General features: G+C 45.4%; 8 protein-coding genes across 8 annotated transcripts; 4 read left to right on the top strand and 4 right to left on the bottom strand.

Annotated features, from left to right (window-relative positions):
• Positions 1-54: 54 nt before the first annotated feature.
• On the bottom strand, positions 55-820 carry L199_002073 (uncharacterized protein; the record flags this gene model as incomplete). Its single annotated transcript, XM_064887823.1, has 2 exons — positions 55-686; positions 787-820. 2 exons carry the CDS (start codon positions 818-820, stop codon positions 55-57), a joined length of 666 nt encoding a protein of 221 aa, XP_064743895.1.
• A 459-nt stretch (positions 821-1,279) lies between these two features.
• L199_002072 (ATP synthase subunit alpha, mitochondrial) lies at positions 1,280-3,444 on the top strand (the record flags this gene model as incomplete). Its single annotated transcript, XM_064887822.1, has 6 exons — positions 1,280-1,327; positions 1,548-1,602; positions 1,738-2,201; positions 2,264-3,093; positions 3,153-3,251; positions 3,318-3,444. The coding sequence occupies 6 exons, from the start codon at positions 1,280-1,282 to the stop codon at positions 3,442-3,444; spliced, it is 1,623 nt and encodes a 540-aa protein (XP_064743894.1).
• An 848-nt stretch (positions 3,445-4,292) lies between these two features.
• L199_002071 (uncharacterized protein) lies at positions 4,293-9,046 on the top strand (the record flags this gene model as incomplete). The annotated part of the gene is made up of 19 exons (XM_064887821.1): positions 4,293-4,403; positions 4,467-4,488; positions 4,556-4,606; positions 4,662-4,715; positions 4,768-4,883; positions 4,985-5,117; positions 5,176-5,252; positions 5,308-5,475; positions 5,531-5,698; positions 5,757-6,107; positions 6,165-6,227; positions 6,282-6,451; positions 6,505-6,649; positions 6,701-7,670; positions 7,740-8,315; positions 8,479-8,685; positions 8,770-8,792; positions 8,861-8,928; positions 8,989-9,046. The coding sequence occupies 19 exons, from the start codon at positions 4,293-4,295 to the stop codon at positions 9,044-9,046; spliced, it is 3,531 nt and encodes a 1,176-aa protein (XP_064743893.1).
• Positions 9,047-9,273: 227 nt separating this feature from the next.
• L199_002070 (uncharacterized protein) lies at positions 9,274-9,866 on the bottom strand (the record flags this gene model as incomplete). Its single annotated transcript, XM_064887820.1, has 3 exons — positions 9,274-9,412; positions 9,492-9,758; positions 9,841-9,866. 3 exons carry the CDS (start codon positions 9,864-9,866, stop codon positions 9,274-9,276), a joined length of 432 nt encoding a protein of 143 aa, XP_064743892.1.
• A 619-nt stretch (positions 9,867-10,485) lies between these two features.
• Positions 10,486-12,401, top strand: L199_002069 (uncharacterized protein; the record flags this gene model as incomplete). Its single annotated transcript, XM_064887819.1, has 8 exons — positions 10,486-10,511; positions 10,602-10,883; positions 10,966-11,063; positions 11,134-11,614; positions 11,664-11,768; positions 11,830-12,063; positions 12,144-12,239; positions 12,320-12,401. The coding sequence occupies 8 exons, from the start codon at positions 10,486-10,488 to the stop codon at positions 12,399-12,401; spliced, it is 1,404 nt and encodes a 467-aa protein (XP_064743891.1).
• A 580-nt stretch (positions 12,402-12,981) lies between these two features.
• Positions 12,982-14,523, bottom strand: L199_002068 (uncharacterized protein; the record flags this gene model as incomplete). Its single annotated transcript, XM_064887818.1, has 6 exons — positions 12,982-13,068; positions 13,124-13,247; positions 13,340-13,438; positions 13,532-13,774; positions 13,847-13,963; positions 14,027-14,523. The coding sequence occupies 6 exons, from the start codon at positions 14,521-14,523 to the stop codon at positions 12,982-12,984; spliced, it is 1,167 nt and encodes a 388-aa protein (XP_064743890.1).
• A 51-nt stretch (positions 14,524-14,574) lies between these two features.
• Positions 14,575-15,594, bottom strand: L199_002067 (uncharacterized protein; the record flags this gene model as incomplete). The annotated part of the gene is made up of 4 exons (XM_064887817.1): positions 14,575-14,905; positions 14,997-15,136; positions 15,217-15,350; positions 15,552-15,594. 4 exons carry the CDS (start codon positions 15,592-15,594, stop codon positions 14,575-14,577), a joined length of 648 nt encoding a protein of 215 aa, XP_064743889.1.
• A 971-nt stretch (positions 15,595-16,565) lies between these two features.
• Positions 16,566-19,583, top strand: L199_002066 (uncharacterized protein; the record flags this gene model as incomplete). The annotated part of the gene is made up of 6 exons (XM_064887816.1): positions 16,566-17,056; positions 17,173-18,201; positions 18,266-18,376; positions 18,430-19,134; positions 19,202-19,303; positions 19,382-19,583. The coding sequence occupies 6 exons, from the start codon at positions 16,566-16,568 to the stop codon at positions 19,581-19,583; spliced, it is 2,640 nt and encodes an 879-aa protein (XP_064743888.1).
• Positions 19,584-20,056: the final 473 nt, after the last annotated feature.

The raw sequence follows: 20,056 nt of genomic DNA, 5'->3' as shown, positions 1-20,056 counted from the left end.
TATACATCCAATGACATACCCACCTACACGATACTAGCTATTAGTAAGCCATTATTATATCTCTTTCTCTCCTTTCAACAGTATATCCCCAACTCTCAACCTGGTATAACCCTGTTTATGTTCAATCGTCTTCTTGTATCCCTTCCTTCTCTTTTTCTTCAATATCCTCTCCAAAGGTGATTTGGTATGTTCTAATATCGTAAGATTACAATCTACCACACCTTCAGGTATACCTTCGAAGCTACTTAATCTTTTGGATTTCCAATCCATTGATCTCTTCAGTATCGCTGCGTTGGACGCCTGACTCCTTAATGCATAATCCCTCGAACCTACTTCTAACACCTTTGTGAGGGATAAAGTACTACCTGGAGCTTGGATGGGTTTAAGTTGAGGAAGAGTTAAGATATCCTTAGGATGTAAGAGGTAGTTACGTGAATAGAGACGGGCTATAACGTATCTACCGGACGATGAAGTTGATTGAGATGATATGAGTGATATAGCCTCGGATGTGGAGTTTGGTTGAGTTGTTGAAGATGAGGAAGAAGGGAGGATAGGTGGTAGATGGGATAAAGCTGATGAAGTTGAAGAAGAAGAAGAGGGGATGTCGGAAGGTGGGAGCGGAGTTGTTGGTGGTGGAAGAGGAGCGGTGGTCTGAAGGCCCCTTGAGAGGGAGAGTCTGGCGAAGGCTAAGGTTGTACACAAAATTAGTGGTCGTTCCTATCTCATCTGGGTACAATCCATCGGTGTACTGTACAGCTCATCGGTATCAAAGTGCGGCTCACTTACCAGACGATATGTTGGTACTTGGTCGAGGAGGCATGATGGTTGTGTTGACTCTGACGTCCTCGCCCTCGTTCTAGATTGATTGATGCTGATTTACAGTGATCAATGTTTGTCTCTATACGCTGTGTGCATATCGGGTCTTTCCATCTCTCGACATCTATCCTGGACATTTCTCATCCAAGACATGCTCCGGATAAATGCCAATAAATTCAATCGGAATATTCCCCCGCTGTGTTTGATTCCGCCTCATCGTTGTGAAATGAAACCCCGATAACCCCGATCCGTGTTAATCCCATATTCCCTTGATTCCCTTAGTGGTGTGGGCTGCATCCAACCACCTCTCAACACCACCCACGTACCCACCACAGACAGACTCATACTCATACTCATTCACCACCTCACTTCTTCATCTCTTGTTCAACAAAAGTCTTATCGAAAGACCGAATCCTTCTTCCACTCCTATATCCACACTCACCACTCATCCTCTCGTCTAAAAATGCGTGCCGCCTTTAGGAATACCCTCAGAGGAGCTGTCGCTTCCAGCGTGAGTCTTTTGACAGTCTTTGGGGAAGGGGATTTAGTCGAATACGGATCTAAAGATGGTGTAAAGAGAAAAGAGGATATCAGTCTGGAGGAAATGCATCTAGCTCGTCGAGCATAGGAGGAGATGGTCACAGGACAGAGAAGCATCGGGAGATTGGAAAGGATATCAATACACCATACATCGTTTGAAACACCCCGCTAACATCTCATATCCCCAACAGGCCAGAACCAGAGCTGCTCCCCTCGCTGCTCGAACTTACGCTACCGCCAAGCCTGGTACGTCCCATTCCTGTCACCTACTGTCCGCGATTCAACATGCTGATATGCCTTCTCACCTCCTATCTCTCTCCTACTGTCATCCCACCACCTAAACCCGCGTTTCGGCCGATCCCCTTCTCTTCACTCCCACAGCCGCTTCTGAAGTCTCTTCCATCCTCGAGGGCCGAATCGCCGGTGCTTCCGTCGGTGGTGATGTCCAAGAGACCGGACGAGTCTTGACCATCGGTGATGGTATCGCGAGAGTTTACGGTTTGAGAAACGTTCAAGCCGAAGAAATGGTTGAATTCTCTTCAGGTGTCCGAGGAATGTGTTTGAACTTGGAAGCCGACAACGTCGGTGTAACCATCTTCGGTAACGACAGATTGATCAAGGAAGGTGATACCGTCAAGAGAACCGGTCAGATCGTGGATGTCCCCGTAGGACCTGGTCTCTTGGGTCGAGTCGTCGATGCCCTCGGTAACCCCATCGACGGTAAAGGTCCTATCAAGGCCGACGGTAGAACCCAAGCTCAATTGAAGGCTCCTGGTATCTTGCCCCGACGATCCGTTCACGAACCTATGCAAACTGGTCTCAAATCAGTTGACTCCTTGGTACCTGTGAGTTTTCGATCTGCTTTCTCATGCATCTTTTTTGTTGCTGACCTTTGTTGTCTACCCAGATCGGTCGAGGACAACGAGAACTTATCATCGGTGACAGACAAACCGGTAAATCCGCCGTCGCTATTGACACCATCCTCAACCAAAAGAAGTGGAACGACGGTGCCGATGAATCCAAGAAGCTCTACTGTGTCTACGTTGCCGTTGGTCAAAAACGATCCACCGTTGCTCAGCTCGTTCAAACCCTTGAACAAAACGATGCCTTGAAGTACTCCATCATCGTCGCTGCCACCGCTTCCGAAGCCGCTCCTCTTCAGTACCTTGCTCCTTTCTCTGGTTGTGCCATGGGTGAATGGTTCAGAGACAACGGTAGACACGCTTTGATCATCTACGATGATTTGTCCAAACAAGCCGTCGCCTATCGACAAATGTCTTTGCTTCTTAGACGACCTCCCGGACGAGAAGCTTACCCCGGTGATGTCTTCTACTTGCACTCCAGACTTTTGGAGAGAGCCGCCAAGCTCAACGCCGATTACGGATCTGGTTCCCTCACTGCCCTCCCCATCATTGAAACCCAAGGTGGTGATGTGTCCGCTTATATCCCTACCAACGTTATCTCCATTACCGATGGACAAATCTTCTTGGAAGCTGAATTGTTCTTCAAGGGTGTTCGACCAGCTATCAACGTCGGTCTTTCCGTATCTCGAGTAGGTTCCGCCGCTCAAACCAAATTGATGAAATCCGTCGCCGGTTCTCTTAAATTGTACCTTGCCCAATACCGAGAAGTCGCTGCTTTCGCTCAATTCGGTTCCGATTTGGATGCTTCTACCCGATACCTCCTTAACAGAGGTGCTCGTCTCACTGAACTCCTCAAACAACCTCAATACCAACCGTAAGTGTCTTTAGTTAGAAACTTGTTATCATGTACTGATACATCTTTTGTTTATGTAGCATGCCTACCGAAATCATGGCTCCTTTGATCTACGCTGGTGTTAACGGTAAACTCGATAAAGTCCCTGTTGACAAGATTGGTGCTTGGGAGAAATCTTTGTGAGTATAATGAAATATCGGCATCTCTGTAAGGTTCTGTAGCTGATGGGTTGATGGATCAAACAGCACCGAACTCCTCAAATCTCAACACGCCGCTCTCCTCGAGAAACTCTCCGGTGGTGTTTTGACCAAGGAGATCGAAGAAGAGATGGCCAAGGTCATCGATGCCCACGTTGCTGACTTCACCGCTTAGATTTGATCTAGTATATTAAAAGTAATATCATTAATTATATCTTTGTGTGTGTGGGTGTGGGTTTCACGATTATAGAAAGGAGAGGAAAGCATTTTCCTATGGGATAAGGGGGGTGATAAGTTGCCGGAAAATAACAAAAATGCATGGAATTGAAATCAAATTTAATTACTATCTGAGAATGAGCTTCAATCAACTTGCAAACCAGCCAGCCTCGTTGCCATCATCCAGAAAATGGTAGAAGAGGATGTCTCGAATATGCGAATTGGCTGATTTCGATTCTATACCTTTTGGTTTCTGTTCGGGAACATGTCACTTTATTAACCAATTGACTGCATTTGTGCCAACGACCTTCAACGGTGAAATAATCAACAACTTCTTGTATCGTGAACTAATTCTCCCTTCATGTTTAATTTCTGAGGATAGATCGCTTTCGTTTCAAGAGTTAAAAAGTGATCACGAGATCGTTTTCAGTTTCGAATGACTCCTGCCTCGCAATGCAGCTCGAAAGATCTATAAGGAATTGAAGTTGAATTTGATCGGCTCCTGCTTTCAGACCTGCTCTTACCGGTTAGGTCAACAACGTGCTCACCTCCTCTCTCTCTCTCTTTTCCATCGAAAGATTCATATCGTGTGCATCTTATCCACAGTACATGGTTTATCTGCCTAAGAACCATTGGATTTATATGCCACTCTCATTTAATTCACACACCTCTCAACATTACCTGAATCAAACGCGTCCGTTATCATCATCATTGACTTCTTTCTCGATTACCCTCTGCCTGGCTCAGAAAGACATTGACTCATTCCCCATCTCAGAGTATATTCCACGGTATGAACATCCGATGAAGATGCCTCTCGAGTCAAATGCCGACAAGGCATACATGCACGACTTGCCAAAAGTATCTTTCAGGGTGATAACCGATGATCAATCTATACTCGGTCCGGCAGGTGTCAATTCGGTGAGCTATTTGCAATGTTGTCTTGAATACGTACATTACAGCTGATATATTTCTGCGAGATAGGAGCAGAGTAGATCGTATGGATGTGAGTATCTTACTTGACCTTCAGCTGCTCGTCATAAATTGGATTTATAGCTGATAAAGTCGAGTAGATAATGATTTCTCGGAATTCGAACGACCCGAACATTATATCCGATATATAGGTCAGTTTGCCCATGATGAGCCTCACATGGATGAGCTGATAGAACAATTCTGCAGAACCTATCGAATCGGAGTTGGCGGTTCAGGTTGAATATGATATGGATGAGCAAGGTTAGTGATTATCATCGTTTGAGAACACTGGCTGATATGGATTTCGGCGTAGATCAAGAATGGCTGGACGCTATCAACGCAGAGAGAAAGAAAGAACAAAGCGGAGCGATAGCATATGAGGTATTTGAGATATTGATGGACAAATTGGAAAAGGAATGGTTCAACTTGGTGAGTTATTCTGGACTCCTAACAAGTGTATTTGATCAAAGTTCCAGCAAATATCTTCATTCACCCTTGTGTTAACACATTCTCAATGCTCTATTGGATAGTCCAAACGAATACCTCAGCCAGTACAACACCTCGCTGCGGAGGATTCCAAATGTGCTGTATGTGATGATGGTGAAGGTGAAAACTCAAATGCGATAGTGTTTTGTGATGGGTGTAACCTCGCCGTGCATCAAGGTATGTTCACCTAACCAATATCCGAGGAAATGAGCTGATGGAGTTCTGCTATGAATAGATTGTTATGGTGTTCCTTATATACCTGAAGGTCAATGGCTGTGTAGGAAATGTACCGTTTCACCTGAGAATCCTGTGGTGAGCTCATTCAATATTGCAATGTAATAGTTTCAACAGCTGACGATCCATTCAGTCCTGTATTTTCTGTCCGAATGAAGGAGGAGCATTCAAGCAAACCACTTCAGGTCATTGGGCACATCTACTTTGTGCAATTTGGATACCTGAGACTGGGCTGGGAAATGCGATATATATGGAACCTGTAGAAGGTGTAGAGAGTGTACCGAAGAGCAGATGGAAGCTTGTAAGCTCATCTACACCTTTCTGATGAATGTCAGCTGATAACGTCGTTCTTTCAGGTCTGCTCGCTATGTCGAGAAAAGACGGGAGCTTGTATACAATGTGATAATAGGAATTGCTTCACCGCTTTTCATGTAACATGCGCTCGACAGGCGGGATTACTTTCCAGTATGAAGTCGTTCAGTCAGGATGGATTGTTGAAGGCTTATTGCCATAAACATCTACCGGTAAGCTTGCCGGACAGCTTTCAACCGTGCATTCTACTGACTTTTGGTCCATAATCAGGCTGAGGAGAGGGAAGAAATATCCGATACTGCCTCAGACTTCTCTTCATTCTCCGAAACGATACCCAAACAAACTACAAAAACCAAAAACAAAGCTCGACGATCTTCGACTGCTAATGGTCAAGCTGCAGCTGTCGTTCCGACAACTAAGAAATCCGCTCAAGCCCATTCAAAATCGTTCCGACCTGGTCCACCTATCATACCTAGATTGATCTTAGACAAGGTATTGAATTACGTTGCGAAAGTCGCCATAAGGAAGAAACAGCCTTTCGTGGAGAGATTGTGTAGGTATTGGAGTTTGAAGAGGGAAGCTAGAAGGGGTGCACCATTGTTGAAAAGATTGCATTTAGAAGTAAGTAAGCTTTTATACGGCACTGAATGCTAGCTTACTTTACTTGTTTCTCGACAGCCATGGACTGCATCATCTGACTCGCGTCAACAGACCGAGACTGAAAAGGCTCAGAAACTCAAGGTGAGTCACGTCTTCGCAGTCCGGTCTCCGGTCCAGCTGACATTTCTGCCAAAGTTCCTACAAATGCTTCGTAACGATCTTGAAAAGGTCCGAATGCTCGCCGAGCTCGTCAGAAAGCGAGAGAAAGAGAAGTTACGTCAAGTCCAGGTGATAAAGGATGTTGTGGATGGCTTTATTTTCCCTTATCATGGGAGGTTGAGGGTGGCTTTTGAGAAGATTTCAGCGCAAGTGCTCCATCTTCTCAGTATTGCCGTTACGTGCTGAGCCTTCTGTTTAGGCTGGACCGACAAAGTCTCTACCTAAATCCAGTCAATCGAGCGGAAGCACCGGACTATTTCGAGATCATCAAGGTACCAATGTGTTGGTTATGGATTGACGAGAAATTGGAGAAGAACGAATATGTCGATTTAGCTGATTTCAAGGTGAGTGCAACAAATTTGACTCTACAGACTTCAGCTTACGACCCATTATAGCGAGATATCATGCTTGTACTTGATAATGCGATGATATATAATCCAAAAGACAATCTATATCATCGAAGAGCGGCCAAAATCAAGAAAGAAGCGGAACCTATCCTTACAGAATTGGACAATATCACTGAGACAGCCCGTGCACCATACCAGACCCATGCATCGGAGGAGAATGTTATTCTGCCCGTTGGCGACCTAGAGGCCACTTCCGCGGTACTCTCAACCATCTTACAACAATGCTCGGGGTCAGATCATCCAACTCAAGATCACCTTGGTTCCATCTTCTCCTTTGAGCTTGAGAAGCCAAAGGAACCGATTCCTCCTCCTCCGTCCAAGCCAGTAAAAGCGCCGAGGAAATCATTATCTCACGCTGAACGGAAACAAAAATGGGAAGATCGCGAGAATGCTGCTAAAGAACGGACTCTGGCTGGCTCAAGATCTACTCGAGCGACCAAGGCCGCAGAGATCGCGTTCAATCAGGAAGCAGGCATACAACCTTCCTCAAGTGCTGGAGGGAGCAAGCATACATCTGTCGAGCCCAAGGAGGAGTTGGATGCTAGGAGTAGAAGAACGAGTATGAGAGAGATCAATGCAATTGCTGGACCGTCTACAACTCCTGCTTCAAATAAGAAAGGGAAAGGTAAAAATCGTGTGAAGTCGGAAGTAGTACCCCAGACAGAAGTTACAGCCGAATCGCAGACATCGACATCGGTCTCATTGACCACTTCAGGCTCGGCCTCACCTACCAAAGCCTCCAGCTCTCTCCCTCGGCGACACAGATCTCAAGTTGGTGTGGTGGGCACGGAGATTGTACCGATTCTAACGGATAAAGAAAGAAGAGAGCGAGAAAGGGCGATGGATATCATGATTGAGGAAGTGGGGGCTCAAGATCAGTTTACCAGATTCAATACTGGATGGGTATTACCGGAAGGAATGAAGAGGAAGAGAACGGAAAGAACCTCTGACTCCTTTAGTTAGTGAAAAGCCTCGGTAAAACAATCTCTGATATCTCATGGCTTATGATACTCGTTTTCACCGTTAGCTCGAGCACCAAGCGCTTCTTCGTCTCGTAAACCACCTAGTACAGCCGCTTCAAAAGCTCGAGCCTCCGCTACACCTCGAACATTACGTCTCTCATTGAGTCCCATCAAATCCCAGCACACTGAACCTGCACCTATCTCCAGTGGCAGTGGAAGTGATCTATCCTCGCCGCCACCTTCAGCTGTACCAACACCTCGGAAGACTACAAGGCAGGTTGAACAAGGTGAGAAGCGGAAAGCACCCTTGGACGAGGAAACTACATCACCGAGGCAGTCGAAGAGAGCGAGAACAACTAGGAGTGCGGGAAACACGGATACTCATGATGATGAAGATAACGAGGAGATGACGCCTATACCTCAAGATCTGAATGATAAGGAGATATCTGAGGATGTCGAGGAGGTTGAAGACGTTGAAGAGGTTGAGCAGGTCGAACAACCGAAGAAAGAAGATGATAAGTCTAGTCCTAGCAAAGCGAGAAGTAACGGTAAAAGCAAAGTGAAAACTGTCTCTGTCTCACCCACCAAGACTAAGCAGGAATTGAAAAAAGATGCGGCACAGTATGAACCAGGTGTACTTGGTGAGTCGACTTGACCCATAGGGCAGGACTGGCACTCAGCTGACGCTAACGAGACTCCCAATTCATCTTGTATATGTAGTCTGGGCTAAAGGTGAGGTTTCATCTCGCATTAACATTTAAAGTAAAGCTGATGATGTACGGATTGGTCTGTTTTACCAAACAGTCCACACATATCCATACTTCCCAGCTATGGTTGTCGACCCGAATGAACCTGAGGGAGTACCCTCCGACGTACTTGCTATCGAAGCTAGAGAGAGGGCATCAGCCAAAGCAGCGGGTAAGAAGGTATGGTTGGTCAACTTTTTCGATAATAGTGCGAGTTACGGTTGGGTCATGGAAGATAAGTTGGATCTACTGGGTGTTGACGAAGGTGGGATCAATTCTACTTCCAAAATATTCTGCGATATGACCATAAGTCAACGGATGCTGATTGTTGTTTGGTTTCATGTACCAGCACTAGACGCCTTGTATTTATCCGTAAGTTTATGTTGCACTTTCTTGTAATAATGTAGACGTAGATCTGATATGGTTTATATCTTAATTAGGGTAAAACACGGAATAAGAACAATAAGTACAAGCCTCATGCGATCAAGATGGTCAAGAAGGGGTATAGGTGAGTTTAAGCGACTAGGGATGGAGACTGTAAAATACTGATCCAACCGTGTTTTCGTAGGGACGCTTTGGCAACTTTGCAGACTGAAGAAGAGGACGAGGAAGAGGAAGTATCATAGTCATCTGTAAGAAATAAGATTGTATAATGACATGGCATGTTTTGCATGAAACGATGATGTGATGTCAATGTACAGATTCATCAAAGTATACTGAACGCTTCCAGATCAGACCTTTTCAAAGTCCTGACCATATTGAGAATTCGCTTGACTGTGTTTCTCCCTCTCCTCGATGATGAATTTGGGGAAACCTCAGAGGGGTCATCTTGATAACACTTCGATGTGTCTTTTCAAATTCGATACTGATCTTGACAGGCAAGAGAGGATTTACCTCTTTTACGTCGATCAGGGATGTCTTCGATCTTGGAATAATTAAGGAGGATACCACACTTGGTCTTGTACCAACCGTCGTCGAACCTTTTTCGCAGACTGCATTAGGCCAGGTCACCATCAGATTACGGGAGAAACCGCTCGAGTCGAGTCGGAAACGCTTACTGGAGTACTGTACTCTCTGAATGTAATTGGATTAGCCACATTACTACCCCATTTTTTCGTAGCTTTCCATTCTCCTCCCTCGGTCTTCATCACCAATCCCCTCCTCTCAGCATCTTTCATCCACACGCTATCTTTGAAAAATTCGATACAGATCTTCTGAGTGACAAGATACTTGTCTTTTACTTGTTCGATTGAGGTGGAGAAGAAAACCTGTTGATAGAGTGGGTTGGACTTGATGAGACTGAGTAGTGTAGAGGTAAGAGATGGGTCGGTCTCCCAGCTATTACGAATGGGGGTTGGGAGATCAGTGAATATGTTCATTCAAGTTCATGTTGTCAAGGATGTGATATGATTTGACTCACTTGAGACGAAAAGCGGATTTAGACATCGTAATGAGAAGAGGTGGCCGTCCTGCCGGTACCGAGAGGAAGACACTTGAATTGCGGTGTGTCTGTACAGCTGCAAAATGTGAGGTTCGGTTGAGAGAAAAAGAAGAGAAGAGAAGATGATCGAGATAGAGAAGATGAAGGACACAGGTTCCAGAGTTGTGTACACCAGTCACAACCTGATATATGTACAGTATACCTGTCACCACCGCACGGATCAATCTCTCAGATTGCAATCATCACGATCTTGAAAAGTGAAAGATTTCATACTCAGACGTATACATGGGAACATCGCCATATCCATATCATCCCACAGTTGCTAACGGTCAATTCCAACTCGATATGTATGTATGAATAATGAAATACTGATGGATGTACAGGGTGGTCCTGGGGGTACAGTACCACGCGGCAGAGAGGGGGAGGGGGAGAGGGCTGTGTGTCTGTGTGTCTGTGTGTCTGGTCAGCCCATACTTCACACACAGCGATGATCAGTATTCGAATGAATGTGAGAATATTCACACAACTTTGATTCCCTTGCATTCATTGCTTCTTCTTTCTTTCTTTCTCTCAGACATGAATCATCAACTTCTCTGTCTGAACCCTTGGGCACAGTTCATTACAATGGCTCAACAAGACATGGTTGCTTTGTAAGTTGTCCCTCTTTAGATCATGACACTTCAATGCTTTTATCGTCCGTAAGTCGAGACATACTAATTCTCGTGTCTTCCCCCCTGTAGCTGGCAAGATCATCCTTCAATCACATACCGACTACTTAGAATCATCAAGAAATCAAAAGCTTATCGTAAAGCGCTCTTTCCGAAACCTCATCAACGTCAACCTAATGCGGACGTAGGACCGATTCTTGAGGAAATTTGCCTTAAGCTCTTCGAAAAGAACCAAGAATGGGAACGATATTGCTTGGAGATGGGCTGGAATAGACGAGCTAGAGATCAGAACTGGGCAATGAGCGGAAGTGGGAAAGAGAATAGACATCTTCAATTTACGCTGATCGTTGATTTGTGAGTTCGGTTCAAGCAGATAAGTATATCCATGTGCAATTTACCGTACGCCTGACGGGCTGACGTGAGATGTCTACCGTAGCTTCAAGCATCGTCTCGACGAGAATTGGTACGGTCATAAATATGGTATTAATCCGTCTTGGACGACTTTTAAGGACATACCTGACAGAGAGAGTAGAAGTAAGTCATTCTCAGTCGTACCGATTGTTCACTGAACATCGTCAGCGGATCTGCCTTCTCTATGGCAAAGGATCTTTCAGACGATTATACCCATACTACTTCCTTCTTCTTGATCTCTGCAAGCGTAATGATGCTTCGCCTCCTTCGCTCAACGGTCCAGCTCCAGAAGACGTCTCCAATGGGGATGTGGAGATGAACGAAGACAACGATGCTCAAGATGATCAGTCAAGCGATAGAGAGAACGATACAGACAATCAAGACAGCTCTGATTCAGACAAGTCCCATGAGACTACAATCCATCAACCCTCCAAGCCCAAATCAGGCAAGACTGTATACAAAGATCGACTTATCCACACTAAAAGCCTCATCAAACGAAACAGGCAAGAGCTACTTGCCACTTTTATTGGAGCGAAGAATATCTCCAAAAGATATCGCGACTGCCTGGTAGATCGTCATGTGCAAAAGAGATTGAATTTCAGTCCACAGCAATTCTTGAGTAGATTCAAATTGGAATGTGGTATAGCGGGATTTATCAAATGTCCCAAACAAAGGTGAGCTGCTCAGCACCCGATACACCAAATGCAGCTAATACCATTGCAGTCGAAAAGGCCAACCTCTGCGAGGAATTGACATCCTCGTCCCTGCCAATTACAGACAAGATAGTGTGGCGGCGGATATCGTTACCATCCTCAAATCTGGCGGAGTGTATGTAATCCAGCAGCAGATCAATGACCTTGAGCATGGTTGCTGATGGAAGTTCTTGCAGTATCATCTGCACCGATCCTTCAGCTTTCGTGGTCAATCATCAACGTGAACAGTACTCTTTGATTCAAGTCAGATGTGAAGCTTACAGCGGTCATGCCAACAATCCTCTTGGCTTGCCTCCCATCACACTGGAAGTATGTCTCAGAAAGATACTTGACGGATATCATATCAACACTTCGCCCCGTGTAGAATTAGAGGAAGCTTTGGAACAAGCTGTGATCGACTCTCAACATAGGTATGTCCAGATCCAGCATCATGTGTACAGTGTGTGATTGAATCCGGCACGGTCATATCGCGCTGTATGATATACAGTAGATCTACAGTTGGAACCGGTATCGGAATTCGTATTGCCCCTGAAGTTCCTAGAGCGGTCAGAAATCAATTAGAATATATCATCAGACGAGAAAACTTGTGAGTGACAAAAGCTTCTTCAGCTGTATGGGAGATACTTATTGAGTTTAACTGATTTGACTGATGATGATGCGCTTCAGTACGCAATATAATAAGCAGAAACGTTTGCTCGAACATCCAAAAGGCCAAGGTAGAATTCTCGTATCCATCAAAGCGAACTAGAGGACCTCACGTTCCTACCAGCATGTTCACCAAGACGTGCACGATGACTCCTCTTTTGTTCACCAAATTTGTGGATCAAAGAAGGAAGAAGGCGATCGAGGCTTGATAGTAATACCTGGTATCATTGAAGCCCCAGAAGATTCGAACGATGCTCTAGACATAATTTGTCTTAAACTGTTAAAGGGAAGTAGCGGGAGGATGAAAGGCAAAGATTATGAAAATAGAGTTCAAGTTCAAGTAACGAAAGGTAGAATAGTGAGATATCAGAAAAAATTCAATCTGAGCAGCCGAGAACAGCAGTAAAAGTCGTATAGCTTATCAGTATCGCACAGTATATCGAAGGATTTGAAGATATGCTCATCCGTTCCATGCAACTAGCTTCATGTTACTGTGTGTGAAAACTTGATCGCACAAAACAGGTGTTACATCAGTGAGGATGTGGCGATGACGCATAAATCTTGTGAACCTTGATCTTCACAGTGCAACAGTGCAAGTGTATCATACCATTCATTCCATGCATCGATGATTGCTTTTAGACTTCTCTGTATCCATTTCGAAAATCGTATGGCACTTTCATACATCAAGTATATATCGCATCAGTAGCCAGAGTAGGTGGAAGAGTGTCCGCAAAGCGCTTTTCAGCAGCGTATTCGAGGTCGTCGAGATCCTTGAGATGCTCTCCTCGCACGTTCTCTCAAATCTACGACGAAATTATAAAATACTTCCATTGTCATTCTCATGAAGTCGTGTCGAGCGGAGGTGACTGCTGTACTGGAGGATGCTGTGATAACGATCCGATCTCTAGCCTCGGATGTTTCTAAAAGTGTTACCGTATGATGTATAAGACTGGGAAAGAGAAGCTAAAACAATCAGTTGAGGGGTACGAGAGTAAGGATTTTATTGTGTATTGTGGTGTCGTATGTAGATCGATAACTTACAATCTCTCATAATCGCATATACGTCTAATGAGTACCTTAGATTCATCAGGTATGGAATCGGAAATAAACACCTCTTTTCCTACTCCAATATTCGAGCGACTAACGATATATGAATGATAATATACCATCAACATCAATTCTCCAATTCCAGCCCGATGGTGATCGTTCAACGGTGATATATCGAGTACACACTTTTCCTTACATTGAGAAGCCAATATCTCCAATCGTGCATCTAACGATTTATTTCTCAAAGCTTCAGTATCACACCATCTAATTAGCTTTACTAGACAATGCTGTATGTTCCACCTTTCCATCCTTTCTATTCTTCTATTCTCGGTACTGATGTAGGCTGATCCGGGAAAACCAGGGCCGATTATTTGGATATATGTTTTTGCGCCTTTAGAAAAAAGTTCATCTTCCGAGGTACATACCGTCCTATGTGATCGGAACCGTTCAATCAGCACTATTCGAACGTATAATAGTGATTGACGGTACTGTTGCACTCACCCTCCAAGCCTTTCCAATTGATCTTTCAATTCTTCTACGATACTTGTTTTCTTCCATGTTCCAACGATGAGTATCCGATGGTTGCCTAGAAGCTGCTGTTGGTCTGCTACGGTGGATCTGGACAATTGTCACATGGAACCCGGACTGCCGTTGATGCCAGTGTACATAAAGCGAACTCACAACTCAGAGATAGATCTCTCTAAAAGCTCCATTCCAATCTCGATCAAACCCTTTGCCTTGATCGCCCCTTCAAGCGATTCACCACCGTCTCCAAGTTTTTCCACCGAATCAAAAGCATCTTTCCATTTAGTGACGTATAGAGATTCGTGGATCGATCGGCTGAAGAACTCGTTTCTAAGTTGTGATGTAGGTGATTCATATACCTCTTCGGGATTCAATATACGTTTCGAACTAGACAAAATATCTTCAAGAGTCTCTGCATTCCCATTTATACTTATAATGGTATTTCTATTTTGTTGGTTTCTGGTATGATGACTCGTTTCCACTCTTCTCCCATGAAGTACAGCAATATCTCTTTTTCGTCTTGACGAGTTGCTAGGACCACGAAGACCAGGGGATCTGGAAGAGAGGGTGGTTGACCTGGCTGGAGCTTGGAAGTGATATTGCTGTGGATGAGGAGTAGTTGAATGACCGTTATCATCGTTACCGCTATTCATTATCCTCTTAGGTGAACACACGTTGTCTCTTGCAGGATGACGTGGTACGGATTAAGAATGAGGTGTTGCTCTGGGATGAGTTGATTGCGACCTCGCTGCGAGGTTCTCATTCATTGAATGAATCTGCCCATTATGTACATCCACTTCAACCTTAACATCTAAATTTGATGGTTGGGTTATATGAGCTGAAAACTGTTGAGTGGAAGGAGGAGAAGACGGAATGGTCACTGGCTTGAATTTGGAAGGAGGACTCCAGTAATCACGACGAAATTTATGTGGTCGAGGTGGACGAGCAGTCGCGGGAGGAGTAGGATCACGTTCACGTTTGACCGCTATGGTGGAGATCAAAGACGGTTCTTCCGCGTAGATGGGGGATGAGAATCTATGATTCCCAACAACATGAATGTGTTCAGCTCTCAACATCAACGCAGAGCTGTTGGATCTGGTGCTGGACAAGATCGTATAGCACTGACCTGAGGCTGACATCTCCCTCTGTATCATCCCATTCGTCTCTACCTTGCCTATCGACCTTTCTCTCAGTGTACATCGCATCCACAACAATTGGGCGAAGATGTGGAGTTGCCAATTCGCTCATTCGAGCATGTGGTGATGGCTTGAGGTAGAAAGATCGCCTGAATGGATGTCTCATCAGCTCGAAGATCTTTGTTCCATACAAACTTACCACCGACTCACGATCAAGTACGGGATAAATAACGCTTTGATCTCCCTGGTCTTGTCTTTGTTCATGACGATACCCTGAGCCCTCCCTCTTTCGTCCTGTCTGATAGCACTGGTAGTCTTCCAGCCTTCAAACGAGCAGCAGCAATCTGAGTGATACATGCACATATGTGATCAATGCATACGCATACCGAAGGGTTGAACAATGTTCCGAACATAGCTACAACTGAATATAGTCCGCTGTATCAGTCCAACATCAGTGGATATATGAGGAATCTACCACTTACAGTTCCATCTGCCGGAGATGAGATCGCTTGTTCCCGACCCCAGCTATGAGAACGATGCGACACAACCACCTTGCTTGCACGACTCAACGTTGTAATCTTGCGACATCGTCGTGTACCCGTCGTCCTCTTACTCGTACGAGTAAGGATTGGGGTTTTCCCCAAGAACCAGATAACCACGCGACGCGTCATGTCACGTGATATCAGGAGTAAGCGAAGAAGGTAATCAACTACGAGTACTCCAAAGGAGATCCATGCTCTTTCATTCAATTCTCAAATCCTTAGGATCCTACCATAGACGTACCGTGCAAATGGTACTTTGGCCGGATCCGGTAAGAAGGATGCTCAAAGATCCCAGATCAGCTCAAAGGATACCTTTCTCCCCATCGCTAGTACCGCCGGAATAACATTATTCTACAGTTGGTTGATGGTCGATAAGATGATCGTCAATTTGGTTCAGGTGGATGTGCGTTTCATCCTTGCATTAGTGAGACACCTGGTTGATAAGGAAATAGCTCACACAATCATCGCCCTGGTGATGAACCACACAGATCATCCACATGTACAATCGCTACCGATCCCTTGGGGCCTTGCTCGACAAGCACCCTTGATACGCAATGACCTTTCGAAATTTTACCATCAACCATCTTCAGTATCCCTTGTTTCGCTTCGTCCCATCTGCCATCATGATGCCAGAGAGAGGAGGCCATATCGAGTGGGGCAATGGGCAATGGAGAAAAAGAGTAATCACCCGACATCAGAAATAGAGTATACGCGTATTGAATTTTCCAAACATTACTTCTCTCAACTTTGAGCTCTTCCACTTTAAGCTCTATCAACTCTCGCGTTGAAGAATTGTAAGAAAATAGTCAGAGGCTCTCGCCTGAGTCTCATAGGTCGTATTCACACCGCAAAAACGCTTCGTCTTGGTGATTTATCCAAGATCGTCATTGCATTGAGCCACAGCATCCTAACAATCGTGAAGAGGGGTTTTCTCCGTAAGTGATATTACCTGTGACGACAAGATTGGCACCAGCTGATACATCATACTCTCCTGCAGCTCGAAGAACCTTCAAGAAGATGTCTACCTCTCCCAATTCCCCCTTTGCTTGTCTTTCTTCCGGCACGCCTGGACCGTGTTCGACCACTGGTGGAAACATCAATCTCAAATCCCCCTACACTCCTCGCTTTCACCCCATCTCCATTTATACTTCGTCAACTCACAACTCCTCTTCCATTGATGGCAGCCCTTTCGATGGCAATCCCGACGAATACCATAAACGAAGAGCTCACTCTGCTTCCTCTCATATTCGACCTGCTATGAAGAAAATCAAAACCATCATGTTGTCCTCCCCTCACTCCTCAAGTGCAATCACCTCGCAATATGTGCATGACCCTTCGTTCATCCAACAGTCCGATGAGGGCAGGAACAATAAGCACTCTTTGCATAAGGACGGTGTCGAACAAACGACAACGCAACCTTCAGCCGACAGTGGTATGAAGAAGGCAGCTTCTACGCATTGTAGACAGGAAAAGACTGGCACAGGGGTAAAGGGAAGGAATCAAGGCAAGTCAGCTTCTGCATAATGGCTCCACTTGACTGGGATACTGATTTCTTGTTCATCACAGGCACCCATCCGCATTCACATGCATCATCATACACTCTCTCATCGCATTGGAACAATAGTCAGACTCTACCCATTCCGCCTAAACGTCCTACCTGGAGAACCCAAGCATCTCCTATCTCATCACCTACTCGAGGAAGTTCCACCGTATCATCTACACAAGTACCTTATGCTGATGATGAGGTGGACGAACTCTGCGATGATGTATCGATCAAAGAGGAAGAAACCGAAGTTTTGCAGAATGCAAATGTCGATAGACGATCGGTCCGTCCCACTGGAGATGGCAATGACGTTACCCCGTATGGTCCGATTGTCGCTCCTTTACTCGTCGAGCTCAACACACTGTTTGACAATGTTCTTGGGTCCACAGTCTCCATCAGCCCTCCGCCCCATTCCCTTGATCTACCTACCAGCACAGGTGCGATAACACCGACAACATCTGATGTCACCAAAAGTAGTTTGACCTCTTCGCCATCGCTAGATGACCGGACCAATATTGTCGATACCCCCTTCGTCAAACCGGTGACTCCTGCCGTCGCTCCCCAAGCGAGGGTTCAAACGATTTCAAAGGTCTCAAGCAAATTGTCTTGCGTTGAAATTCCGTCTCTGCGTCGAGCTCGTCCTTCCAAGTACAAAAAGTTTTCTATCCCCTCAATGCCTCCCGACTCCGAAGCCAACCAGTCCATCATTGAAAATACTTTGAATCTCTTCAGCCACGCACCACCTAGTTCATCTGATCCGAATCAAAACTATCACTCTGCTGATATCCTGGGATCACAAATATCGATTGACAAGAAGGACAGATCGAAGACGAAGAAGCGTGAGAGCCAAGTCGAACAGGATGTTGAACATTCTGAAGGTCCCTCGAGAAAGAGGACAATGGGTGATCAAAACACGGTAGAAGTCAAGGTGGAACCTGAAGAACATAATCTTAGCCCCCAAGAAATGTTGAGGAGAGGTAGAGCAAAGAAGTTTGATGATTATTGGTTAAGTGATGGCCTCTCTAGTGATGCTAAGAGAAAGAAAATCCAGATCGAGCGGGAGAGATGTCGCTTGCTGGTCCGAGGACACTTGATGATACTGAAAAAGAAGTGAGCTTAAGATACGGTTACAATGTTCTTAGACGCAACGCTGATGAATTGGACTGTGTCATAGACCATCATCATACTTACGGGAATGTAAGGTGCTTGTCAATCCATCCCTATTCCCATCCAAAACGAAGAAGACCATTAGGAAACTTGTCCAAGTGATTCGACTGGCTGGAGGGTGAGCACGATTCTGAATAGAAATGATGGAATCAACCGCTGACTCTTTCTCAGATCAATCATCGGCGATTTCAACGACTTCGCAAGCCCCAATGGCAGGACATCATCCGTTCATGTGCAAATCAGTTCTTCCAGTCACACGAAGGTGAAAGGAGAACCTGGCACCCAGAAGATCTATCGCTTAGATCTTTATGAATTCCTTCAGTGGTTCGACAGACGATCGCTTGACCCTTCACCCTCCATTGATACATCATCCAAGAACAAAGTCCGTCCCACGGTTGATCCTCGAGATCTTGTGATCCATTCCGCTAAACCTTCCAAGAAGTCTCGTGGTAAAGCCCCTCGTCCTATACCTAGTGATCAATTTTACGGAAACCCCGCTGCGTCAAATAGGGTTCTTGATGTCAATCGCAATAGTCGAGCACTTAGTGGATCTCGCGCCGAGCTACGACATGCAAAGCGACAACATATTACACGGTCGACTTTTACAGTCAGACCCTCTATCGGCTCGTCCAACTCTAGAAGTACCTCAGACATAGCTTCGGCTCCAACAGAAACTCCACTGGACCGGCTTGCGAAGCTCTTCAAACGGGCTCGAGCTCCCCGGATCAGGTCAGAATGGCTGTCGGTCTCGGAATCACAGAGTCTTTCGGAAGCCAAACAGAAAGGAAACGAAGCTGTGGAAGGCTTCTACAATGATCGTCGGTTGAAATGGTACAAGACGGCTTTTCTTGAGCTGACTGAATGGACGGGAGAAACGTAAGTGGATAGTCATCATGCCGTGTCATTCCCTTTGAAAACTCGAAGCTGATCACCAGATGATCAGCGATTTACTTCGCCAACATGTCGTTTACCGCGTGAAGGGGTACAAGATCGCATCTTTGGATGAGAATCGAACTATGAGTAGGATTATTAAGAATGCAGGAGGGTAAGTTGCGATCGTGATCATCAAATTGACATGACACACATGGCGATTCCGAGCTGACGTTGGGACCTGATACTGTAGGTTGATCCTCAAAAATGAACATCCAACCCAAAAACATCGTCGATTCGCAATGGTCAAGCCCAACGAAATCTCGCAAGAGATCCGAACTCTCGCTGTGCAAGAGGAAGCCCTACTCAAAACAGAATTGGAACTCTGTGATTATCTATTTAATCGATATTTGAAAACCAAGTCCCTGCCGGAACAGCTTGCAATGATGATTTGAGGTAGGACTTACAAAAGCTTGATCTATGTACAGTAACGGATCAGAAATGGTATATATAAAACGTTGAAGTTTGCGGAAAATAGCCAATGCTCTACATGCATGAAATAAAGTCAGATAACTGCTGCCTGTGATGTGATTGCAGGGTGATCTGCAAGTCTGGGGCGATCCTACGCTATCTCAGCAATGGTATAGTCTGTGAGCCAGGAATCAAGGGGGTAGGTAACTCTGTAAGGGTGAGACACTTGGTCAACGAACGATGCAATAACTTTGTGGCCAGAGGGCAATACGTCGACGCGGGGAAAGGGCACTTGCTCATCGGCTTGAATGAAGGTGATCGACGTGTTGTGTACTGGAGACCTCGCTTTGAAGAGAACAAAACTGATCGAGGCCGGGTTTTGTGACGGGGTAAAATTGACGTTTGGGTGGGGGGGCGTTCAGGCGACTTGAATGGGGACGGGGTGCTGTAAGTGGTA

This window comes from Kwoniella botswanensis, chromosome 1 (assembly GCF_036426115.1).
Source record: "Kwoniella botswanensis chromosome 1, complete sequence".
Classification (NCBI taxonomy): Eukaryota; Fungi; Basidiomycota; class Tremellomycetes; order Tremellales; family Cryptococcaceae; genus Kwoniella; species Kwoniella botswanensis.
This window is presented reverse-complemented; position numbering and strand designations above follow the sequence as displayed.